Here is a 23,772-nt window from a genome sequence, read left to right on the forward strand (position 1 = left end):
ATATATACCCATTTGCCGTTGCAATGGAACAGTGCACAGTAAGAGAGAAATATATAAACGGTTGTAAATGAGAGTGGAAAACGGTTACAAATGAAGGGGAGGTGCCATTTTGTCACCTTGGTAACTGTGATGACGTATGACAAAAAACTCTGCCACTCAGATAGACCTCACCTCCCCAGTGAAAGAAAATATGCCATCAAGTCTACTCTTCAGCCATTGTATTTCAACGGTGTGCTTGTAACACAGTCATTTCGTGGATTTCAATATACGCAGATTTTAGCCATCCAGTTGAATTAAACAAAACCTAGTCTGCACACGGATTTTAAAGAAGATAATTCCTAAAATAATTGTTTTTTTAGGGCTCACGCGATATTAAATTTGCAGCAGGCTACGTGCGCGACGTGCACAGCATTCCAGACGTCGGAATCCAGCGTTCTCTCTGGCTAATTATAAAGCTAGCTACTTTGTTTATTTTCCACAAAACTTTTGTTATTAAACCAATAGTCTTTTCTCTACGGATCCGGTTTCTATTTAGATGGCAAGCTTCCCTAATTCTGTAAACGAAAATGAAATAGGTAGGTTGAGATCCTTTTCACTATCCTGCTCTGTGTTTGGGGTGGAGGGGTTGCAAACGTTAATGTTCATCTCGCTATCTAAGATACATTAACCTAGATAGCTAGCCAGCTACTATGTTACACCTTTCATCTGTCGGTGACGTCATAGGTAGTCTTACTTTATTTTCTATTGTAGGTCAAGTCGTTCCTTCCATAGCATATAACCTATTTACTAGACTAGAGACTCACACACTACAGTCACATATTCACCATTCGCCCGCGGTTTATACTAGGTGCCACCACACCAAAGACAATATGGTAGAAACTCTGTAACCACACATCGCGCGAGCATTCGGCACACTTTGTTTCTCACGTCATTCGGTGGTGGAGGCGACTGCGGTAACTACGTTTCTGAAGTATGACTCATTCCTCATTCGTCGGGGAAGCGCACTGATTTATCAGATAGATATTGCATGAAACGGAAGTTTTGTTTCAACACCTCTATTGCGTAATACATTAATGTGATATATGATGTCTCATTTATATTCCAACCGAATGTTTATGTTACCCAGTTAAAATAAGTTGGGCTAATAATAAATACATACAATAGTGTGTTTTGTTGCAACACTGCGTAATAAATCAAAGTGATATATGTCTCATTTAGCTACTTGGTCAACCGTATCTTTATGATACCCATTTAAAAAGTTTATTTGGGCTAATAATATGTTGTGTTTTATAGCCAACTTCATTAGCATTGATTTACATTTGTAATGGCATGTCAACTAACAAAACAGTATTGACTCTCAGAATCTCTCAGTAAAGTTACTTTTAAGCATCAATTCTGACATTGAAGGTTCATACCCAGCTACACCAGAGGTCAGCTTAGGGTGGTGGAACCAGCCTGATCTGTGTTCGCCTTTAGAAATAGATTGATGAATGCAGTGACCAGGCTGGTGAAATAAAATGATGAAAGCAGTGATCAGGCTGGTTCCACCAGGCTAAGGTCAGTTGGCCCCGAAGCATCTTTTCTACACTATCATTCAGATGTTGCTCACAAGCACCATGTCATCATGGTATTTGTGCTATTGTTCCCTTGTTGACCTCTTGTTTCTGTTTTCAGGTAAGGCTAAGTTCATTGGTGAACTCTTAGTGCCTGTTGCTCCCTTTGACCAGAAGTCTGGGCGAGAGACCTGGACTGTAGCCTTTGCACCTGATGGTTCCTACTTCGCTTGGTCTCAAGGGCATCGCATTGTGACGCTCGTTCCCTGGTCAAAATGCCTGAAGAATTTGTAAGTACCTGTACTAGGCCTAACCACATTCTTGGTCAGTACAATTGTGATCAGAAAGTAACAGGTTAGGCCCTACTTCAGAGGTCTGATTACATTTTGAGGGAGGCCTACAGAAGCAACTATTCCTTTGAGTTTTGAAATTCAACAGTTTAACATATCTGAATAGCCTAACTAATTTGTCTGTGCAATGAATGCACTGACTGGCGTGGAGTCCTATTTGGCAGTGACAGCAGTAGAGAGCAGGGGAGCAAGAGAGACAGTGAATGTGGCATGTGCTGGTGTGTTGCTGGTGCCCATGGGTATTCATTTGGTGGCTGCCGTGCCTGTTTCATTGTCTGGTGTTTTAAGGCCCTTTCAGCACTCCTCCACTCTCACTTTAACAGGTCGCACGGCACACTTCCAAAGGCTACGGCACACTTCCAAAGGCTTCAACAAGAGTTAAGCACAAATACTACATTTACAACAGCCTCCTGTCAGGCCAGTGGCGGCGCTCCTTCTCTGACCACTGGAGCTGCGTCAGCCAGGCTACGCTGGCCTGTTACTCGACTTAAAAATGAAGTAGGCTGTAGCCCCCCACTGGTACTGTATATAAATAAATAAAAATCCCCCACAGTAAAATAAAGAAAAATCATTGAATGAGTACGTTTGTCCAAGCTTTTGACTGGTACTGTATTTTTATATATTGTTGCATCATTCCTGTCTCCTAATGTTTCTTATAATATGCTCTTTTGTTTTGCTTGAATATCTTGATGGTGTTCTGTACTAGATTCTGCTATTTTTAAAGCAGCAGCTGATTGTTGATAACGTAGAGTGGACTTTCATTAATGAGGAGTTCTTGGTAAACCAAGTTAGAGGAAAGGAGACACTGCTTCTTGTTATTCAGAAGTGGATATATACTCAAGGGCCTTGTTATCTTAGCCTATAATTTTAGCACGTTAGAAAAGCTTCTGTAAAGTGCAGTCAAACTTTTCTTGTCTTTGGAGACAAGAGAAAGCAACACACAGCAGCTTAGGGTTTTATTACTGTATCCTTATGTTGTAAAATAATGTAAGGTTTACTGCCATGAAGTCAACTACTTGGTGTCAGGCTGTAAACCCTTCTGTAAACAATGACACATCAAATCAATACTAAAGGAAGGCTAAGGGCTATAAATGCACTTTTACATTATTTCAGCGCTACGGCCTACTTCCTTTTTATGTCGAGTAACAGGCCAGGGTAGCCTGGCTGACGCGGCTCACACGGTCAGAGGGAGCTCCGACCCTGGTCTGGACAGGAGGCTGTTGTAAATGCAGTATTTGTGCTTCATTCTTGCTGAGCTTTGATTGGTTCTCTGATGTGTTTTTTTTTCATGGGGGTTTGAGACTTCACATTGTTTGGGTTTGAAAATCCAACAGTTTTATTGGAAGGGGGCGGTGCTCAGGGGCTGTATGTGGCTCACCATGTGGGTGTTTGAGTGAGAAAGACCGAAGATAACTAATTATTTAAAAAACACAGCCTTCATTATCGAGGCATCGTGCTGACATCAAAATAGTCTATCCAGACTGTAAAGTCAGGAGGACTTCGAGTTAGGTGTCAGTCAGACTAAGACCTAGGTGCATCCAATCTGATTTTCTAATATCCACAACATTCTATAACACCACAGAACTGAAAATTCATTCTAGATTCTGACAGTCCAAATTGTTGTTTACAGTTCTAGTTGAGTTCTTGGGCTCGTTCTAGAATATTCTAGTAGTTGTAGTTCATTACTTGTGCTATCCTTCCCTGTGAGGAGGAAACAGTGCAGTGTGCTGTGGAGCAAGCTGCCAAGGACACGTGGCATGTATTATCAGTTGCCTTTCTGCAGAGCTGGCTCTTTTTCCACACAATAAAGCCTTGTGACCTCCCCAGAACCTTTTCAACTTGTCTGAGCAAAAAGAGCTTATTGTATAGTAGACATGTTGTAGTACACTGTTTGGTATTACCTATTGGATGTTGTGGTTAGCTGGGCAAGTCCTGTCTAGTGGAGAGAGATTGTTAGAAATTGAAAAGTGGTCACGGTGTAGAGATATACTAGATGCAAAATATAAGCGAACAAGTTCAATATTTAAATGTTTAATAGACAGACATATTAATATGGGAAGATGGGCTGTCTTAGAGGAACACATCTTTCGCAAACTTTTTTGGGCCAGGGACTTTACATATATTTTATAATTCATTATCGCTTTTTTTAATGAACATTCATTAATTTTTTTCTTTACACTAAATTAATGAATTGTGTATTTAATTGGCTTCCTTCATGGTTTGTCTGTCTGTGTTGTACACATGGGCAGTGTCGCTCTGTCTGTGCTCTCTTCAGGGGCTGTCTGTCTATAAATGACAAAACAAAAATAATATAATTTAGTCATTATACACAATCACATTACCTGTGTTGTCAATAAAAACAATATAACAACTAGGGATGCACGATATATCGGTGAACATATCGGAATTGGCCGATGTTAGCTAAAAATGGCAACATCGGTATTGGCCCGATGTCTAGTTTAACGCTGATGTGCAAAACCGATGTCAAAGCTGACGTGCATACCTATATAACGTAGGTAGATGATGTAATGACGCCACGTAAAATGTTGCGCTACATGTGCAACACAGAATTCCTAACCTAGCCCACAATGTCTGCTGTGTGGATCGAGCAGGCATTTGAAGGAGTAAGGAAATTTCAGCGAGGCAACTCAAAGCCGAAATCCATTAAAGGCAAGATAACGGAATTCATTGCCCTTGACAATCAACCGTTCTCTGTCGTGGGTGATATTGGCTTTCGCCGACTGGTCGAGCACCCGGTACACACTAACAAGTGTGCTATTTTTCAGATGTTGCCCTCTCGGAGTTACACAGTAATAGCGTCACTGCTATTAGCTTCATGACTGACATGTGGACCAGCGATATCAAGGGCATCCTTCCCTGCCCTTGGTCAAAACATTGAATCAAGGCTTAGACCTAGAGGTTCAATAGACTATACATTTTAAAAGGACACCCATGGCTGGTTCTGTGGCTCATGGGCCCAGATATCAGTTACTAAGACCTGTTTATGATGACTTCTGTCCTTAGTGGTTACCTGGAGGCCAAATTCCAATAGGGAATAATCATCAGAATATCTTTCTTAACAATATGAAACTCATGGACCAAGTTAGCCAACCCTCTCTCACCACATTAGACTACATGTATCACTCAGTGCTCTCCTCCTGTATGGGCACAATTATTTTAGCTGTTTGGCACCTGGAATTCAGGTGCGTTATATTAAAAAGTAATGTGTTCACCTACATGTAACTCATGTTTCTCCCTCTCCTTTCCCTCCATTACCCTCATCTCCATTTCTGTCCCTTCTCTTTTTCTGCCCCCATCTCACTCCCCGTCTTTCCTCTATCCCACTCTCCAGTGTTGGGGAAGGCTCCACCGGAGTGGGCCCTCAGCGTTTGTCGCGGCAGAACAGCGAGGGGGGAACAGTGGTGCCAGTGGGCGATCCCAGGGAGCATACCATCGACTGCGGTGACATCGTGTGGGGCCTGGCCTTTGGCTCGTCTGTGCCAGAGAAGCAGAGTCGCTGCGTCAACATCGAGTGGCACCGTTTCAAGTTCGGTCAGGACCAGCTGCTGCTTGCCACGGGCCTCAACAATGGACGTGTCAAGATCTGGGACGTCTATACTGGTGAGCACCTGATTAAACATGTTTTATTTATTTTACCTTTATTTAACTAGGCAAGTAAGGAGGAATTCTTATTTTCAATAACGGCCTAGGAACCGTGGGTTAACTGCCTGTTCAGGGGCAGAACGACAGACCTTGTCAGCTCGGGGGTTTGAACTTGCAACCTTCCGGTTACTAGTCCAACGCTCTAACCACTAGGCTACCCTGCCGCCCCAAACATGAACATCACGACCAGCTGGGCGGCTCTGCTTAAGCAGGGGGACACGTCTGGCACTGCAGGATTTGAGTCCCTGGCGGCGTAGTGTGTTACTGATGGTAGGCTTTGTTACTTTGGTCCCAGCTCTCTGCAGGTCATTCATTGGCCATAGTGGAGTTTGGAGTGTGACTGTTTGAGGTTGTGGACAGGTGTCTTTTATACTGATAACAAGTTCAAACAGGTGCCATTAATACAGGTAAGGAGTGGAGGACAGAGGAGCCTCTTAAAGAAGAAGTTACAGGTCTGTGAGAGCCAGAAATCTTGCTTGTTTGTAGGTGACCAAATACTTATTTTCCACCATAATTTGCAAATAAATTAATTAAAAATCCTACAATGTGATTTTCTGGATTTTTTTTCCTCTCATTTTGTCATAGTTGAAGTGTACCTATGATGAAAATGACAGGCCTCTCTCATCTTTTTAAGTGGGAGAACTTGCACAATTGGTGGCTGACTAAATACTTTATTGCCCCACTGTATGTGAAAGGGAGCAAACAAGGGGAGCGGACATGATATGTCTTGCGTAGAGCTCAACTGGTGGTACCTCGTGTCCTAAAGGGAATGTATTAAATTTTTTCAGCAGCGGTGTCAAACCTAGCTTTTGGGGGGTTTCAGGCAGGTTCCTTTTTGCTGGGTGGGGTCAGGCACACCTGTGATATATCTTTTTTTGCATGATTATGAGAAGATCGCTTCTGGTGACTTTTGAAAGGACGTTACACGATTTAAATACATTTAATATAATTTCCAATTCAAAAGCGTTACAACCTTTTGCCCAATTGAGCTGTATAGCAGCTTTAAATAAATAGGCTGGAGAATGGGGTTGACCATCTGCATTTACCCAATTGAAAAACCACAAAAGACTCTGAATGCATTCAGTTATACAAATGTACGTTGTAACTTGGAACTCCAGGGTTTTTTCTGGATCAAAATTGGGCTTAGTATTTAGAGGTCCTGGTCGCATATATATATATATTTTTTTCTGTTTTAAAGGGAATTTCCTGCAATTATACACAATGTGTCATGGTGCAGAGAGAGAACATTAAAGTTTTAAAGCTACTTTCCTGCAATTATACACATTTTGCAATGGTTTATGATGTGTTCTTGTGCTATCTAAGTGGCTCAATCATAACAAAATCAATGGGTGCCTCATGCCATGATATTTATTTTGATTTGGGTGATTCTTAGTGCTCAAAGCTCCATAATAGGTCCATTTTCTTTTCTACATACTTTTTGTAGTGGCGGCAACGATTTTAAATGAATATAGGGGGAAAACACTGGCACTGGATATATGTTTGATTGCTGTGACATCAACAGTTGCCCAGATGCAGGATTATTAGGTACTCTTTTTAGTAGCCAATCATTAAAGAGAGTAGATTTATCCCAGTCGGGTTACATAAGCCTTCCTGATGCACACAGGGCTATAATATGAGTTTTTCTAAAAGAAGTGCCAAGAGAATGCTCATTGTTCTGTTCCAGAAGTGAAACAAGGTCACCATGCCATTCTGCCCATCTCATCATCTACCCACCCACCTCTAGCTGGCATCCTGTTTTATGGTCTTGTTAGGTTCTAAATGAACCTATTAAAACTCACGGACGATTAGTAAAGTTTAAACCAAGTTTATTCACCCATTGGGTCATACAGCTGCATAAGACAAATGCATATTTCCACCAGTGGTAGTACCGTAATTTCTGGACTATTAAGCGCACCTGAATATAAACCGCACCCACTGAATTATTAAAAAATATGTATTTTGTCGTTAAGACACTAACAGCTTACAGACGGTAGGCTATTAAGGTCACAGTTATGAAAATTTAGGACACGAAAGAGGCCTTTCGACTGACTCTGAAAAACACAAAGAAAGATGACCAGGGTCCCTGCTCATCTGCGTGAACGTGCCTTAGGCATGCTACAAGGAGGCATGAGGACCGCAGATGTGGCCAGGGCAATAAATTGCAATGTCCGTACTGTGAGACGCCTAAGACAGCGCTCCAGGGAGACAGGACGGACAGCTGATCATCCTCACAGTGGCAGACCACATGTACAGTGCCTTGCGAAAGTATTCGGCCCCCTTGAACTTTACGACCTTTTGCCACATTTCAGGCTTCAAACATAAAGATATAAAACTGTATTTTTTTGTGAAGAATCAACAACAAGTGGGACACAATTATGAAGTGGAACGACATTTATTGGATATTTCAAACTTTTTTAACAAATCAAAAACTGAAAAATTGGGTGTGCAAAATTATTCAGCCCCCTTAAGTTAATACTTTGTAGCGCCACCTTTTGCTGCGATTATAGCTGTAAGTCGCTTGGGGTATGTCTCTATCAGTCTTGCACATCGAGAGACTGACATTTTTTCCCATTCCTCCTTGCAAAACAGCTCGAGCTCAGTGAGGTTGGATGGAGAGCATTTGTGAACAGCAGTTTTCAGTTCTTTCCACAGATTCTCGATTGGATTCAGGTCTGGACTTTGACTTGGCCATTCTAACACCTGGATATGTTTATTTTTGAACCATTCCATTGTAGATTTTGCTTTATGTTTTGGATCATTGTCTTGTTGGAAGACAAATCTCCGTCCCATGGATGGTGTTCAGGGTGATGAGCTGTGTTGCTTTTTTGTTGCCAAAAAGTTCAATTTTGGTTTCATCTGACCAGAGCACCTTCTTCCACATGTTTGGTGTGTCTCCCAGGTGGCTTGTGGCAAACTTTAAACGACACTTTTTATGGATATCTTTATGAAATGGCTTTCTTCTTGCCACTCTTCCATAAAGGCCAGATTTGTGCAATATACGACTGATTGTTGTCCTATGGACAGAGTCTCCCACCTCAGCTGTAGATCTCTGCAGTTCATCCAGAGTGATCATGGGCCTCTTGGCTGCATCTCTCATTCTCCTTGTATGAGCTGAAAGTTTAGAGGGACGGCCAGGTCTTGGTAGATTTGCAGTGGTCTGATACTCCTTCCATTTCAATATTATCGCTTGCACAGTGCTCCTTGGGATGATTAAAGCTTGGGAAATCTATTTGTATCCAAATCCGGCTTTAAACTTCTTCACAACAGTATCTCGGACCTGCCTGGTGTGTTCCTTGTTCTTCATGATGCTCTCTGCGCTTTTAACGGACCTCTGAGACTATCACAGTGCAGGTGCATTTATACGGAGACTTGATTACACACAGGTGGATTGTATTTTTCATCATTAGTCATTTAGCTCAACATTGGATCATTCAGAGATCCTCACTGAACTTCTGGAGAGAGTTTTGCTGCACTGAAAGTAAAAGGGCTGAATAATTTTGCACGCCCAATTTTTCAGTTTTTGATTTGTAAAAAAAGTTTGAAATATCCAATAAATGTCGTTCCACTTCATGATTGTGTCCCACTTGTTGTTGATTCTTCACAAAAAAATACAGTTTTATATCTATGTTTGAAGCCTGAAATGTGGCAAAAGGTCGCAAAGTTCAAGGGGGCCGAATACTTTCGCAAGGCACTGTAACAACACCTGCACAGGATCGGTACATCTGAACACCACACCTGCGGGACAGATACAGGATGGCAACAACAACTGCCCGAGTTACACCAGGAATGCACAATCCCACAATAGGCTGAGAGAGGCTGGACTGAGGGCTTGTAGGCCTGTTGTAAGGCAGGTCCTCACCAGACATCACCGGCAACAACGTGACAAACATGACAATGCAACCAGCCATACTGCACGTTCTGCGCGTGATTTCCTGCAAGAAAGCAATGTCAGTGTTCTGCCATGGCCAGTGAAGAGCCCGGATATCAATCCCATTGAGCATATCTGGGAGCTGTTGGATAGGAGGATGAGGGCTAGGGCCATTCCCCCCCATAAATGTCTGGGAACTTGCAGGTGCCTTGGTGGAAGAGTGGGGTAACATCTCACAGCAAGAACCAGCAAATCTGTTGCAGTCCTTGAGGAGGAGATGCACTGCAGTACTTAATGCAACTGGTGGCCACACCAGATACTGACTGTTATTTTTTATTTTGACCCCCCCCCCCCCCTTTGTTCAGGGACGCGTTATACTATTTCTGTTAGACACATGTCTATGGAACTTATTCAGTTTGTCTCAGTTGTTGAAGCATATGTTCATACAAATATTTACACATGTTAAGTTTGAGAGGACGTACATTTTTTTACTGAGTTTATATACCCCAATTTGGGTGGAGTCTCCTCCTCTCTAAACATTACATCTTTATTACTAGGTTAAGTGATATGGGCCACAAACTGTTCCTTCTCCCTTAAGCTGACCTGACCTCTACCCCCTTCCTCACTACTCCACAGCTCTCTACCATTATCAGTGACTGCAATCATGTGATTGCCTCTCCTCTACTCAGCACCTCCCAAAGCCCCCTGGCTCCTATCCAACCTTCCCTGACCCCATATACATTCCTCCTACAGATACCCATTAACTTCTGGTGTAGAAACTAGACTATGGCACTCCTCATGCCTCTAGTATAACTGATGATTAACAATATTTAAAGTTTAGAAATCCTACCCATCAGGCTGTGTTGGAGACAGTCAGTGGGTGATATAATGTGTTGACGTTCATTTTAGCCCAGCTGGCTGTCTGCTTGCACCTCCTCTCCTCCCATGTTTTTTACTGACACACCTGAATGATGATGTTTGCCCACGGCCCCTCTCTCCCTGCTGCCAACACAGTGCTGATGTCACAACCCCGCTAGGCCCCCCTCTCTCCTAGACTCATTGGTTCTCTCTCCCACTCTTTCTCTCACACACCTACAGTTGAAGTCGGAAGTTTACATAAACCTTAGCCAAATACATTTAAACTTGGTTTTTCACAATTCCTGACATTTAATCAGAGTAAAAATTCCCTGTCTTAGGTCAGTTAGGATCACCACTTTATTTTAAGAATGTGAAATGTCAGAATAATAGTGTAGAGATGTATTTATTTCATCACATTCCCAGTGGGTCAGACGTTTACATACACTCAATTAGTATGTGGTAGCATTGCCTTTAAATTGTCAAACGTTTTGGGTAGCCTTCCACAAGCTTCCGACAATAGGTTGGGTGAATTCTGGCCCATTCCTCCTGACAGAGCTGGTATAACTGAGTCAGGTTTGTAGGCCTCCTTGCTCGCACACACTTTTTCAGTTCTGCCCACAAATTTTCTATGGGATTGAGGTCAGGGCTTTGAGGGCCACTCCAATACCTTGACTTTGTTGTCCTTAAGCCATTTTGCCACAACTTTGGAAGTATGCTTGGGGTCATTGTCCATTTTGAAGACCCATTTGCGACCCAGCTTTAACTTCCTGACTGATGTCTTGTGATGTTGCTTCAATACATCCTCATAATTTTCCATCCTCATGATGCCATCTATTTTGTGAAGTGCACCAGTCCCTCCTGCAGCAAAGCACCCCCACAACATGATGCTGCCACCCCCGTGCTTCATGGATGGGATGGTGTTCTTCGGCTTGCAAGCATCCCCCTTTTTCCTCCAAACATAACGATGGTCATTATGGACAAACAGTTCTATTTTTGTTTCATCAGACCAGAGGACATTTCTCCAAAAAGTACAATCTTTGTCCCCATGTGCAGTTGCAAACCGTAGTCTGCCGTTTTCTATGGAGGTTTTGGAGCAGTGGTTTCTTCCTTGCTGAGTGGCCTTTCAGGTTATGTAGATATAGATACTTTTGTACCTGTTTCCTCCAGCATCTTCACAAGGTCCTTTGCTGTTGTTCTGGGATTAATTTGCACTTTTCGCACCAAAGTACGTTCATCTCTAGGAGACAGAACGAGTCTCCTTCCTGAGCGGTATGACGGCTGCATGGTCCCATGGTGTTTATACTTGCGTATTATTGTTTGTACAGATGAACTTGGTACCTTCAGGCATTTGGAAATTTCTCCCAAGGATGAACCAGACTTGTGGAGGCCTACAATTGTTTTTCTGAAGTCTTGGCTGATTTCTTTTGATTTTCCCATGATGTCAAGCAAAGAGGCACTGAGTTCGAAGATAGGCCTTGAAATACATCTACAGGTACACCTCCAATTGACTCGGATGATGTCAATTGGCCCATCATAAGCTTCTAAAGCCATGACATCATTTTCTGGAATTTTCCAAGCTGTTTAAGGACACAGTCAACTGTGTAAACCCACTGGAATTGTGATACAGGGAAATAATCTGTCTGTAAACAATTTTTTGAAAAATTACTTGTGTCATGCACAAAGTAGATGTCCTAACCGACTTGCCAAAACTATAGTTTGTTAACAAGAAATTTGTGGAGTGGTTGAAAAACGAGTTTTAATGACTCCAAGTGTATGTAATCTTCCGACTTCAACTGTATTTCACTCCTGGCTCCAGTGATCGCGGGGAATTCTGACATCGATCCAGATCTCCAGTTCACTTTATCAAGAACTGATTATTCTGGCTTTGCTTTCTTTATTTCATGGCTGAATATTGCCGGTGACATTACTTTTGTTAGAATTTGGCTTCAGGTGCAATTAGGGTGTTATTGTAATAACTATTATAATAGATTATTATACCCCAATTTAGAGTTGTCAACTGTTAGCAGACTATTTGAGAATAAGCTACTGTAATTGAGTCCCATTCTCCCCTCAATGGAACCAGTGTTTGGACTGAGTATCAGGAAGTAACAAATTGCAGGGTTTAACTCAGGATTACTCTGCTTTCAACTATTGTGTGTCAGTCTACCCAGAGGGTATTCTGAGTCACTCTGACTGTCAACACCAGGACCAGCTTTTGAAATAGAGCTCTCCTGGTCTCCAACTCATCATGTAAAGAAAAGAGCACAGTCAGTGGGACTAGTTGTTACATGAAGAATTCATTTGTGACCGCCCTCTTTCTTTCCCCTCTTAAATGTTTATTTTCTATACTCTATCTAACTCTCTTTTTCTGTGCCTCTGTACAAACTGACAGTGCTCTGGTTACTTTTCACATGGGTGTGGAACCCACACTATTCTACACCCCACAGAGGGAATAAAGCAAATTCCAGCTCTGTGGCATTTTAATCCACAAATCATGACAAATTCCCCAAGGCTGTGTACACAGAGGTGGTGGAGTTGACCTACAGTAACTCGTCTGTGCTGTGTATCTCATTAGCTTTATTATTAACTCTGGGGTTGTTTGCCTTTACAGGAAAGCTGTTGCTGAATCTCATGGACCATACAGATATAGTGCGAGACCTGACTTTCGCCCCTGATGGCAGCCTCATGCTAGTCTCGGCATCCAGAGACAAAACCCTGAGGGTCTGGGACCTGAAAGATGACGGTAAGAACACTGAGCCCTGAGGAACACCTTTTTATTATCTTGGAACTGAAACCATTTTCCATGCTTGTTAACATAGTTATTGTTTTTGTTAGAGATTTGTAAAGCTGTGCCAGCAAGCCACACTGATCTGTTGAGGTCAAGATTATTATGATTCATGCAGATGTCGTTTTTGTGTGTTTGCCTTATACATATCCACACACGAAGCTGAAGAAGTAGGGAGCATGTGATAAGTTGCTTTTGTTCCAGTGGAATGAGCTACTGCTGCTGGTGGTTCCACCTTGAAAGGCCCCTCACCCCCTGCATGCGTTCTAAGCTCACATGAGCAGAGAATGTTCAAATTGGGCCAAAGTCCAAGGTCTCCTGAACAAAAGCCTAGAAGAAGGCATAGCCATGGCATGGTCTGACCTAGTTTCTCCTCTATTGGCTAACACATCTATTTTATCTGTGAATCCGGGTTTTCAAATGACACAATCAACATATCCAAACACAAGCAGTAGGAGCCTATTCTCCAGAGCCTAATTGGAAAAACCTTTTTATTTTTATTTTATTTCACCTTTATTTAACCAGGTAGGCTAGTTGAGAACAAGTTCTCATTTGCAACTGCGACCTGGCCAAGATAAAGCATAGCAGTGTGAGCAGACAACAAAGAGTTACACATGGAGTAAACAATTAACAAGTCAATAACACAGTAGAAAACAAAGGGGGAGTCAATATACAACGTGTGCAAAAGGCATGAGGAGGTAGGCAAATAATTACAATTTTGCAGATTAACACTGGAGTGATGAATGATCAGATGGTCATGTACAGGTAGAGATATTGGTGTGCAAAAGAGCAGAAAAGTAAATAAATAAAAACAGTATGGGGATGAGGTAGGTGAGAAAGGGTGGGCTATTTACCAATAGACTATGTACAGCTGCAGCGATCGGTTAGCCGCTCAGATAGCTGATGTTTGAAGTTGGTGAGGGAGATAAAAGTCTCCAACTTCAGCGATTTTTGCAATTCGTTCCAGTCACAGGCAGCAGAGTACTGGAACGAAAGGCGGCCAAATGAGGTGTTGGCTTTAGGGATGATCAGTGAGATACACCTGCTGGAGCGCGTGCTACGGATGGGTGTTGCCATCGTGACCAGTGAGCTGAGATAAGGCGGAGCTTTACCTAGCATGGACTTGTAGATGACCTGGAGCCAGTGGGTCTGGCGACGAATATGTAGCGAGGGCCAGCCGACTAGAGCATACAAGTCGCAGTGGTGGGTGGTATAAGGTGCTTTAGTGACGAAACGGATGGCACTGTGATAGACTGCATCCAGTTTGCTGAGTAGAGTGTTGGAAGCCATTTTGTAGATGACATCGCCGAAGTCGAGGATCGGTAGGATAGTCAGTTTTACTAGGGTAAGCTTGGCGGCGTGAGTGAAGGAGGCTTTGTTGCGGAATAGAAAGCCGACTCTTGATTTGATTTTCGATTGGAGATGTTTGATATGAGTCTGGAAGGTCTACATTTTACTATCTAAGCCCATTAATTAAAATAGCCCAGTTATCCCTATAGAAATCTTGCAGACAATCCTATAAACCTTGGAAACATCATCAGCAGACATTTGTACTGTTACTTCATCACAATAATAATTTCTTTAAAGCAAATAGTTTGTGCATTTTTCCGTCACATGTACATGTCATAACAACCTGTGATGCTGTGTTGTAGGCAACATGGTGAAAGTGTTGCGGGGTCATCAGAACTGGGTCTATTGCTGCGCATTCTCACCAGACTCCTCAGTCCTCTGCTCTGTCGGAGCCAGTAAATCGGTACGTACACCTGTTTCCCTTTCTCTCCCTTTTGAGATGAACTGCTTCTCTGTGTGCTATTGCTTGTCTAGTTATGCTCAATGACCTACCAATGAAACACTCCCACCTTCCCCTCAACTGAATCTTGACCGTTATGCTTGGTGTCATGACTAGTTCAACAACCCTGCCTGTAGTTCGGTTTGGCTTGGTTTGAAATAGCTTTGGTATTGTAATATGCATGTAGACTAAACAAATGATCACACACTTTTTTGTAATAGTTCTGGTATTTATCCTCCATCTACAATCCAGCTCACAATCTAAACTGTTAATTTGATGCTTTAGAATGTGGCATGCAGATTGCTATGCTTTATTTAATGACCTTTGATCCTCAATGCAGACCAAAATCATTCAAAGAAATGTTCTAAATATTTTTGGATTTCCCTTTTTGATAAAAATCTACCTGGTATTTAGTAAAGAGTATGCAAGGAGAAAATGAGATGGTTAGCTAAGTGGCGTAGTCCTCAAAATGGCTGCGCAGCCAGTGCGGGATTGGACTTAATGACTTCAGTCACAGATGTACACTTTGCAAGAACCTCATTAACATGCTAGTAGTTAGTTACTGTAGCCAGTTCCACCCTTCTGTGCAGGGTGCAGCTAGATTGTTGTTAGGCTGTGTGTCCATAAGTGTCTTGCTTTCCCTGTCACAGGTGGCAGGTGTGAGTGTTTTTGAAGGGAGGGAGCGCCGCGCTGACATAAAGCAGCCGGTGCAGACGGCTGGCTGGTGGCACCAGTGTCACTACTACTGCCGGGCTGGGACGCACTGTGCCCCTGCCCAGGGGGCAGCCTTGCACCTACCTGACCGCAAGGTCTCCCGTACGTAGGTGCTGCTGTCTCCATGTTTGTCTACCTCCGCTGTCGCAGTTCCTCCTTTTATATCAGTTCTAAAACAGTCATTTTAAAACTGCAGTAAAGTAAATACTTCCCACCCACATGGTCCCTTACCCTTCTCCTTCACCTCCTACTGTCCCTCCCTCCCTCCCTATCTCACCTCGCCCCCCACTCCCAAATGTACTTCATTAGAAACCCTACCTATTATAGCATACCTTAACTGACATTTTGTTAGGTTAGGAGTTTTTGTCAGTTCGTCAGTCTCGCCCTCCCACAGTCTCTAACTTGTATGAATGACATTGTTATGATTATTTATGTCTCTCCATAATGAGGAGGTTAACATCAGTTAATTTTAGTTTGATATCCTTAGTTCTCCATTATCCTCCTAACTTCTCTCCCGGGGCCCATGTTTAAGGGCCAGTCAGCACGCCCGTCTCTATTGTGGCCGCCCCGCTCAGCCCCTTTAGTAATGGAGTTAGTGTGCAGGGGTCAGGTCATTGTTGGCGTAAATGAGAATTGAAAGGACTCTTTGTGGCTCTGCAGACTGCCATCATCCCCATAAATGTCTGCCTTTGTCCCAAACACTCCACCAAAATGAACATGGACTATGTTGGAGTTGAAAAAAACATGATGTAAGTTAGTGAATTTCCTGTTGCCTCATAATTGGCCAAAGGGCAGTATTTTCCTCACGGAAATGTCCAATTTTGATTAGCATTTGCATATTTATTTGTTAAACAGAGAAAACAAACGCAACGGTCAATAATTTTCTGTGACCATAGTGGGAGAGGAAGAACAGTCTCTCATACAGAATGACTGAAAACCAAAACACATACTCGTCATAGTACAAAAAACAAAACTGCTAATACATTCAAACTGAACTCTAAATTGCTTGAACAGAAATTTTATAGAGAACTGAGCCTCGTTAAAAACGCCACAGAAAACAAAGGAGGCAACTGTAACTGTCTGCCATTTTGGAGCATATTTTCCAGTCACTGGCAGCTGGCTGTCTTATAAACTGTGAAGTGGTGTAGCTTGCCTAAAATACAGGCAGTAGCCTCATGCGTTGGATTCCTTTCATTTCACACTAACGCTAGAGGAGGAAGTAGGAGAACATTTTGAACTGAAGTAGCCCCCAGAATCATTGACTTGTTTGTGGAATGGCATTTATCTACTTTAGCTGAAATGTTGCACTTTTGCTCAAGTGCAATGTTTGCAGAACTCCTTGTGACGTTTTCAATAGGCCTATAAAATCTTGTTTTGGTTCTAAAAGTTACAAGTTCAACATCACTGTTAAAGCCTCTCTAGAATTGGAGTTGAATTAGATTCGCTCTGTTCTGGTCAGTTTAAAGTTTTAACAAACAACAAGGCATGTTCCTCTTGCGCATGCATTACATTGCTCTGGAGCAAAGGAACGTTCAAGGCTTTATGGCTGACTGTTGAAAACCGTGTGCACATGTTGCAAATGTGTGTCCAAGGGCGTCAACCTTTTGGCCATCAAATGTTTTTTTTCTCTTGCAGTATGTCTCTTCGTAGGCTTCCGCCGGAGGTGCGAGTCTTTTGTAATCACAGTGAACTAGAACTCTGAAAGGGGAAACCAGTGGAGTAACATTATGTTACCTTAAGTTACTACTTGTTTTGTTTTCTTATTTTTCTATAGACTTAGAAATGTTTATATTGAGAACATTGTAATTGGATATTAATGTTTAAATGCTAGCCTACGTCAAGAAAACTACAATTTATATGGAGCACTATTTTCACAGCTATGTTAAGAAACCAGATGTGCAGTGACATGCATTTTGTTACATAACATAGAATTGCTGCTTGAGTAGCATGTGATTTATTTTGTGCATTGTTTGGTCTGTAGTTCAACACATAAGCCATAAAATGACACTGAGCATACAAAGTTTCTTCTGTTTATTTCTTGTTTTATTTTTCTTGCTTAATTTAACTACTTGTAATTTACATTGCATCTGTTTTGACATTTTATGTCAGTAGTTTTTAGGTTAAGTGTTTTAAGTTGTTTAAAATGCTTGTCCCTGCATAGTGTTATTCCATTGGCTCTAACATGAACCTCTTCCTTCTGTAGGTGTTCCTTTGGGATATGGATAAATATTCCCTGATCCGGAAGCTGGAGGGTCACCATAATGACGTGGTGTCCTGTGAGTTCTCTCCTGATGGCGCCTTGCTCGCCACCGCTTCCTACGACACCCGCGTCATCATCTGGGACCCCCATGTGGGCACTGTGCTGCTGGAGCTAGCGTAAGTCACAGACACCAGGAACTAGGGCAAAGCAATGACACAATGATGTTGTTAAGACCTTTGTAGAAGTTTTCTTATCTCTGTGTTTTTCTCTCCTTCAGGCACCTCTTCCCTCCCCCCTCGCCCATCTTTGCAGGAGGGGCCAACGATCGCTGGGTACGTTCCGTAGCATTCTGTCACGATGGGCGTCACATCGCCAGCATCACTGACGACAGGTAAGGAACAAAGGCTGAGACCTGTGTCTGGTGCATCAGAAGGGTCCAATGAGGAAAAGCTCAGCTTTAAAAATGTTTGAGATTCTTATGGCTAATGTCCACTTGATCCTCTCTCTAAGGCGTTCTCTTCTACCACACGTGTAGAGCGTGGCTGCTGTAGATTTGTAAGTTTGTGTTGGCCATAGCTGCTTCACCAAGCTCACTTGCGCTGTCATACTTCACATTGTACATGGTAAACTGCGTGCCCTCTGCTGATGAAAAAGTGTTAGTTTGCTGCAGTAGCAGAGCACTGTGAAGCAGAGAGAGAGAGAGAGAGAGAGAGTCATGACTCTTAATGGGGTCTGAGTGAGAACAGAGCTGTTGCAGCCAGGCAGGGCCCCCTTTGGGAATGGGTCACATGACGGCCATTAATCAACCGCTGACGCCTTGCTTCCTTCTCTCCTTAGCCCTTCCCTTCGTTGGTTAGGCTGCTAAGTGTTTACCAGTGCGAAGGCAGTGCTAGAGGGAGAGGAGGAAGTCTCACAAAATGGCGGGGACAAAAAAAAAATTCAGCCACATCTGCCAAGATTAGTTTGTCAGATAGGATGAGGATAAAACATTTTGAATTTGAACAGTTACATTTGATTTAATAGTGAAAATAAACCCTTTTTTAAAATTTGAAGCGGAACAATATGAATCTACATTCTTTCAGCCAGCTTGTTTTGGCTCTAATGCAGTTCCCATGTGATCTGTGTCAGCTGTGTCTGACCAGCGCCCTTCTTGCGGTCTATCTCTCCCTCTTTATTTTGTCCTTCTCTCTCTTCTACACACCCACTAACTCATTCTGTCCATCCTTCTCTCCCCAGAATGGTGCGTTTCTGGACCATTGATGAGAAGTCTCCCAAGGCCATCGCTCCCCTCATTAATGGCCTCTGTTGTGCCTTCTCCATTGATGGGAGTGTCTTAGCAGCTGGGTGAGGCGCACACACACTCCTACACACCTACCTACACTTCTCCAGACACACACACACACACCTAACTACACCTCTCCAGACACACACACACACCTAACTACACCTCTCCAGACACACACTCCCACACACCTACCTACACCACTCCACACACACACACCTAACTACACCTCTCCACACACACACACACACACACACACACCAACCTACACTACTCCACACACACACACCTAACTACACCTCTCCACACACACACACACACACACTCCTACACACCAACCTACACCACTCCACACACACACACCTAACTACCTCTCCACACACACACACTCCTACACACCTACCTACACCTCTCCCCACACACACACACACCTAACTACACCTCTCCACACACACACACACTCCTACACACCAACCTACACCTCTCCACACACACACTCCTACACACCAACCTACATCTCTCCACACACACACCAACCTACACCTCTCCACACACACACACACACTTCTACACACCTACCTACACCTCTCCACACACACACACTTCTACACACCTACCTACACCACTCCACACACACACACACACACACACACACCTACCTACACCTCTCCACACACACCCATACAGTCCATTTAGGTGCTCGGGGGGATTAATCCTGTTTGAATTGCACACACCCTAGTCTATAGGCAAGTGGCAGGTAATCAATCAAGACTATGTACTGCCAGAAACTGGTTTTCCAGCTTTTTATTTGCATGCTGTAGGAAGCGCAGCGGCTCCTATATGTTAATGGCTATCCAGGAGCCTGGGTGTGTCTTACAATGATGCTTCAACCAGTTCTGTTAGGTAGACCATGGCTACCTAGTACCTACCTTTCAGTGCTGTTGTGAGGGATAGATTGACATGGGAATAACTTTCTCTCGCCCCGTTTCTCTCTCAGATCTCGAGACGGCAGCGTGCATTTCTGGGCGTGCCCAAAGGGCATTGCCAGCCTGCAGCACCTGTGTCGCATGGCACTACGACGGGTCATGTCCACCCAGCAGGTGCAGACGCTGCCCATCCCGCCCCGCATACGCTCCTACCTGTCTTACCAAGATCTCTAGCCCTTCACCCTCACCGCTCAACACCGCACGCTGGAAACCAATGAATATTACCTTCCTAGAAAAAACACCCAGGATAAAGAAGACAACAAAAGAGGAAAACTTGATTTACAGACTAACACCCCCATACTCTTCTGTGGCAAGGCAGCTTCTTTTTCTATGTATTTATTTTTGTTGGTTTACTTTTGTTTGTGCAAGCCACGGTGTCCCTCAGGGAGTGTGCTTGAATGGTTAAGTTATTTCAGTGGCCTGTCTCTGCTTAAGATGGCCTTACCATATCAGTCACCTCTGGATAGTTCTGCATTCTTCCTGCAATAGAGACTTGTTCTCTGTAGATAATTGGCCGCTTTTAGATTTTCGATGCTCCCTAACTGTCTAGCTTAGATTTCGAATGCTTGTTAGAAAGCTGGACAAATCGAGGAGACTATAAAAGTAGAGGTCCATTATCCTTTCTACAGTTTCCATTTGGTTTTGGTCATTTCAATATCAATTGAGATCGTTTTCCCTTTCCCTAAATACCTTTTTTTATTTATTTATTTAAAAAATAGTCAAACCATCTGTGGGTCGGCTTGAATGCGCTCGCGGGCTGGATCCGGTGTTTAACATCACTGGGGTAAGTGAATGACTGCTGATAAGATTTAGTGTAGTGCCCTTCCAATGTTTTCTGCTACCCTAGATCTCCCCAGGTCTTAACCCTCACTCACTCGCTGCCCCAGCTCCTCAATGGGCTTTTCTTTCCACACTTCCATCCTCACTCATGTCCAGGAGGGAAATGAGGGCCTGTAGCCTTCACTGTCTCACATCTCACTCCAAAATAATAGCGACCCATGGCCTGACCTGTTTTGCTTCTCATAATATGTATATTTTTTACCTGTAAAAAAAACGAAATCTGTATAGACAATTGTGTGCAAGTATGTGTGTGTATATACACAATATATTATAAATACCTATTATTATACCAGTATATGAATGTATCAGAGGGCGTAGTATGTTTTTTACTTCTGTTTTCTTTTTGAATAATAGACTGTTGAAAACAGGTTTTTCCCTCTGTACATAGTTTTCGCTCGTTTTAATGTGAAGACCTGTAAATGAATGAATGAGACGATCTCTTATTGTAGAGATCAGGGTGTAGTCTGTGCTCCTTCAGAATCGGTGAGACTGTGAAAGTGTGGATTATAGTGTGCCCTAGGACTTATTCAAAAACACAGAAAAAGCCTAAAAGGCGGTTGCCATCCGTATTAATGACGGTCTGAAACCCATTTTCTATCCTGTGCTATGCTGCGCAACTCTAAAGTGGTGTTCTAAGTGTAAGAAATAACCTATAGGGGAGAGCTATACAACATCTTCTGAAAATACAGTTGCCATCTGTAGCATGGGCTCTTTATTGATTGTGTCATACATGACTGGCAGGCCTTTGAAGGCAGACATTTGATAGTAAATATTTAATTGGGGGAAAAATGAATTATTTTCAGACAGAATGTTGAGAAGAGCCTAATGGAATAGTATTAATGGTCTACTTTTTGTATTTTGTCTTATGTTGACCTAGGTAGTGGATACAGGCCTGCTGTTAATCAATCTTGGAAATACGTTTTCTGTCTGTAAATGCTGATGCCAAAGGTCTCTCTTTCTCTCTCGGTTTATAGCCTGTGCTCTTGTCAGTCAGTGACTTTTCTCTCTCATGGCTAAAACTTCTAACTATTGTGCATCTGTGAATTTGATTTGATTTATCCTGTCAGTAAAGCCATAAGGCTGTTGTCTTCAGTAACCGGTTGGGTTGGTGTGTTGAGTAAAGCCTTTGCTGATTAGATCTAGAGCCAGTGAATGAATCCAAGCGCTGGGTTCTCACCAGTGTTGGGGAGTAGTAAACTACATGTAGTTCAACTAGTAATTTAACTACATTTTGCATAAGCTTGGTGGTTACTTAATTCAATCTCGGTTGTTTTTTTAAATGTAGTTAATACATGTTTTTGCCATGTAGTGGTGTAGCTAACTAAAACTATGGGTGAAGTAGGCAATCATTTCCTAAATGTTTGGGCATCAAACCTGCCAAATTCTCAATTGGAACATTAGATTTGGTGTTTAATAGGCTAAATTACACATTTTGTTTAACAGACTGTATGACCCCAAAGTGATCTTTGCTTGCAATTTATAGTCTGACATTTCAGATTTACATATACTTTTTCACAAAGTAGTTTGGATGTAGTGAACTACTTTTTCAAAGTAACTTTAGTTCAGGAAACTATATTTTTCAAAGGGTTAGCTTAACTTCTTTCCGTGTGAAGTAAGTTTACCAAGCTACCAATATCATTACAGAATAGCTTCCCCAAGTGTAAGTAAAATGTTGAATATATCAAATTTAAATTAAATATTTTTCTTTCTTTCTGGTCTGCTTCATGCATGTACTGTTTTTTTGCATTTATAGTTTGAATAAAGCCTTTTTTTGAAAACCAAAAATAAGTCCTATGTTTTTTTTATTTTGTTCTTTTCTTGAAGTCTCCAGGCAAGCTTTATCCAGGAACCCACAAGGCCAAAGGAAAAGAGGTCACTTGAGAAACACTGAAGTCTTGTTCACACTGCAGGCCTTAATGCTGAAATCACTTTTTTATTTCAAATCCATTTTGCAAAAATGACTATCCGAACAGCAAGTTTCAAGTGACCAAATGTGTGTGTTCAGACGACAGTCATTTGGTGACACTGTTAGTTGTCATAGTAACGATGGTGGTGGAGGCTGATTGGTGGTGGTGCTCGTGCTTTCTATCAAGTTATGTAGCAAGCTACGGTGATAATACCTGCCAAGAACGTTTCCCAGTTACTTTGAATGTTCAAAATCATTGCATACAAACACTTAAATCCTGATAGCTGTATCTGGCTAGCCACAGCAGTCAACTAGCTAGGTAGATAGCTGATTCTGGTTAGCCACAGCAGTCAACTAGCTAGGTAGATTGCTGATTCTGGCTAGCCACAGCAGTCAACTAGCTAGGTAGGTGGCTGATTCTGGCTAGCCACGGCAGTCAACTAGCTAGGTAGATAGCTGATTCTGGCTAGCCACAGCAGTCAACTAGCTAGGTAGATAGCTGATTCTGGCTAGCCACAGCAGTCAACTAGCTAGGTAGATAGCTGATTCTGGCTAGCCACAGCAGTCAACTAGCTAGGTAGGTGGCTGATTCTGGCTAGCCACAGCAGTCAACTAGCTAGGTAGGTGGCTGATTCTGGCTAGCCACAGCAGTCAACTAGCTAGGTAGATAGCTGATTCTGGCTAGCCACAGCAGTCAACTAGCTAGGTAGATAGCTGATTCTGGCTAGCCACAGCAGTCAACTAGCTAGGTTGATAGCTGTAACTGGCTAGCCACAGCAGTCAACTAGCTAGGTAGATAGCTGTAACTGACTAGCCACAGCAGTCAACTAGCTAGGTAGATAGCTGATTCTGGCTAGCCACAGCAGTCAACTAGCCAGGTAGATAGCTGATTCTGGCTAGCCACAGCAGTCAACTAGCTAGGTAGATAGCTGATTCTGGCTAGCCACAGCAGTCAACTAGCTAGGTAGGTAGCTGATT

The 23,772-nt window shown here is 42.8% G+C and overlaps 1 protein-coding gene across 1 annotated transcript; it reads left to right on the forward strand.

The window, feature by feature from the left end:
- Positions 1-181: 181 nt before the first annotated feature.
- On the forward strand, positions 182-22,673 carry LOC109909228 (WD repeat and SOCS box-containing protein 1). Its single transcript, XM_020508285.2, has 9 exons — positions 182-575; positions 1,675-1,843; positions 5,256-5,524; positions 12,904-13,035; positions 14,730-14,830; positions 17,784-17,956; positions 18,058-18,171; positions 19,017-19,124; positions 20,060-22,673. Exons 1-9 carry the CDS (start codon positions 536-538, stop codon positions 20,220-20,222), a joined length of 1,269 nt encoding a protein of 422 aa, XP_020363874.1. The 5' UTR covers positions 182-535; the 3' UTR covers positions 20,223-22,673.
- Positions 22,674-23,772: the final 1,099 nt, after the last annotated feature.

The sequence above is a fragment of the Oncorhynchus kisutch genome, linkage group LG18 (genome assembly GCF_002021735.2).
Source record: "Oncorhynchus kisutch isolate 150728-3 linkage group LG18, Okis_V2, whole genome shotgun sequence".
NCBI lineage: Eukaryota > Metazoa > Chordata > Actinopteri > Salmoniformes > Salmonidae > Oncorhynchus > Oncorhynchus kisutch.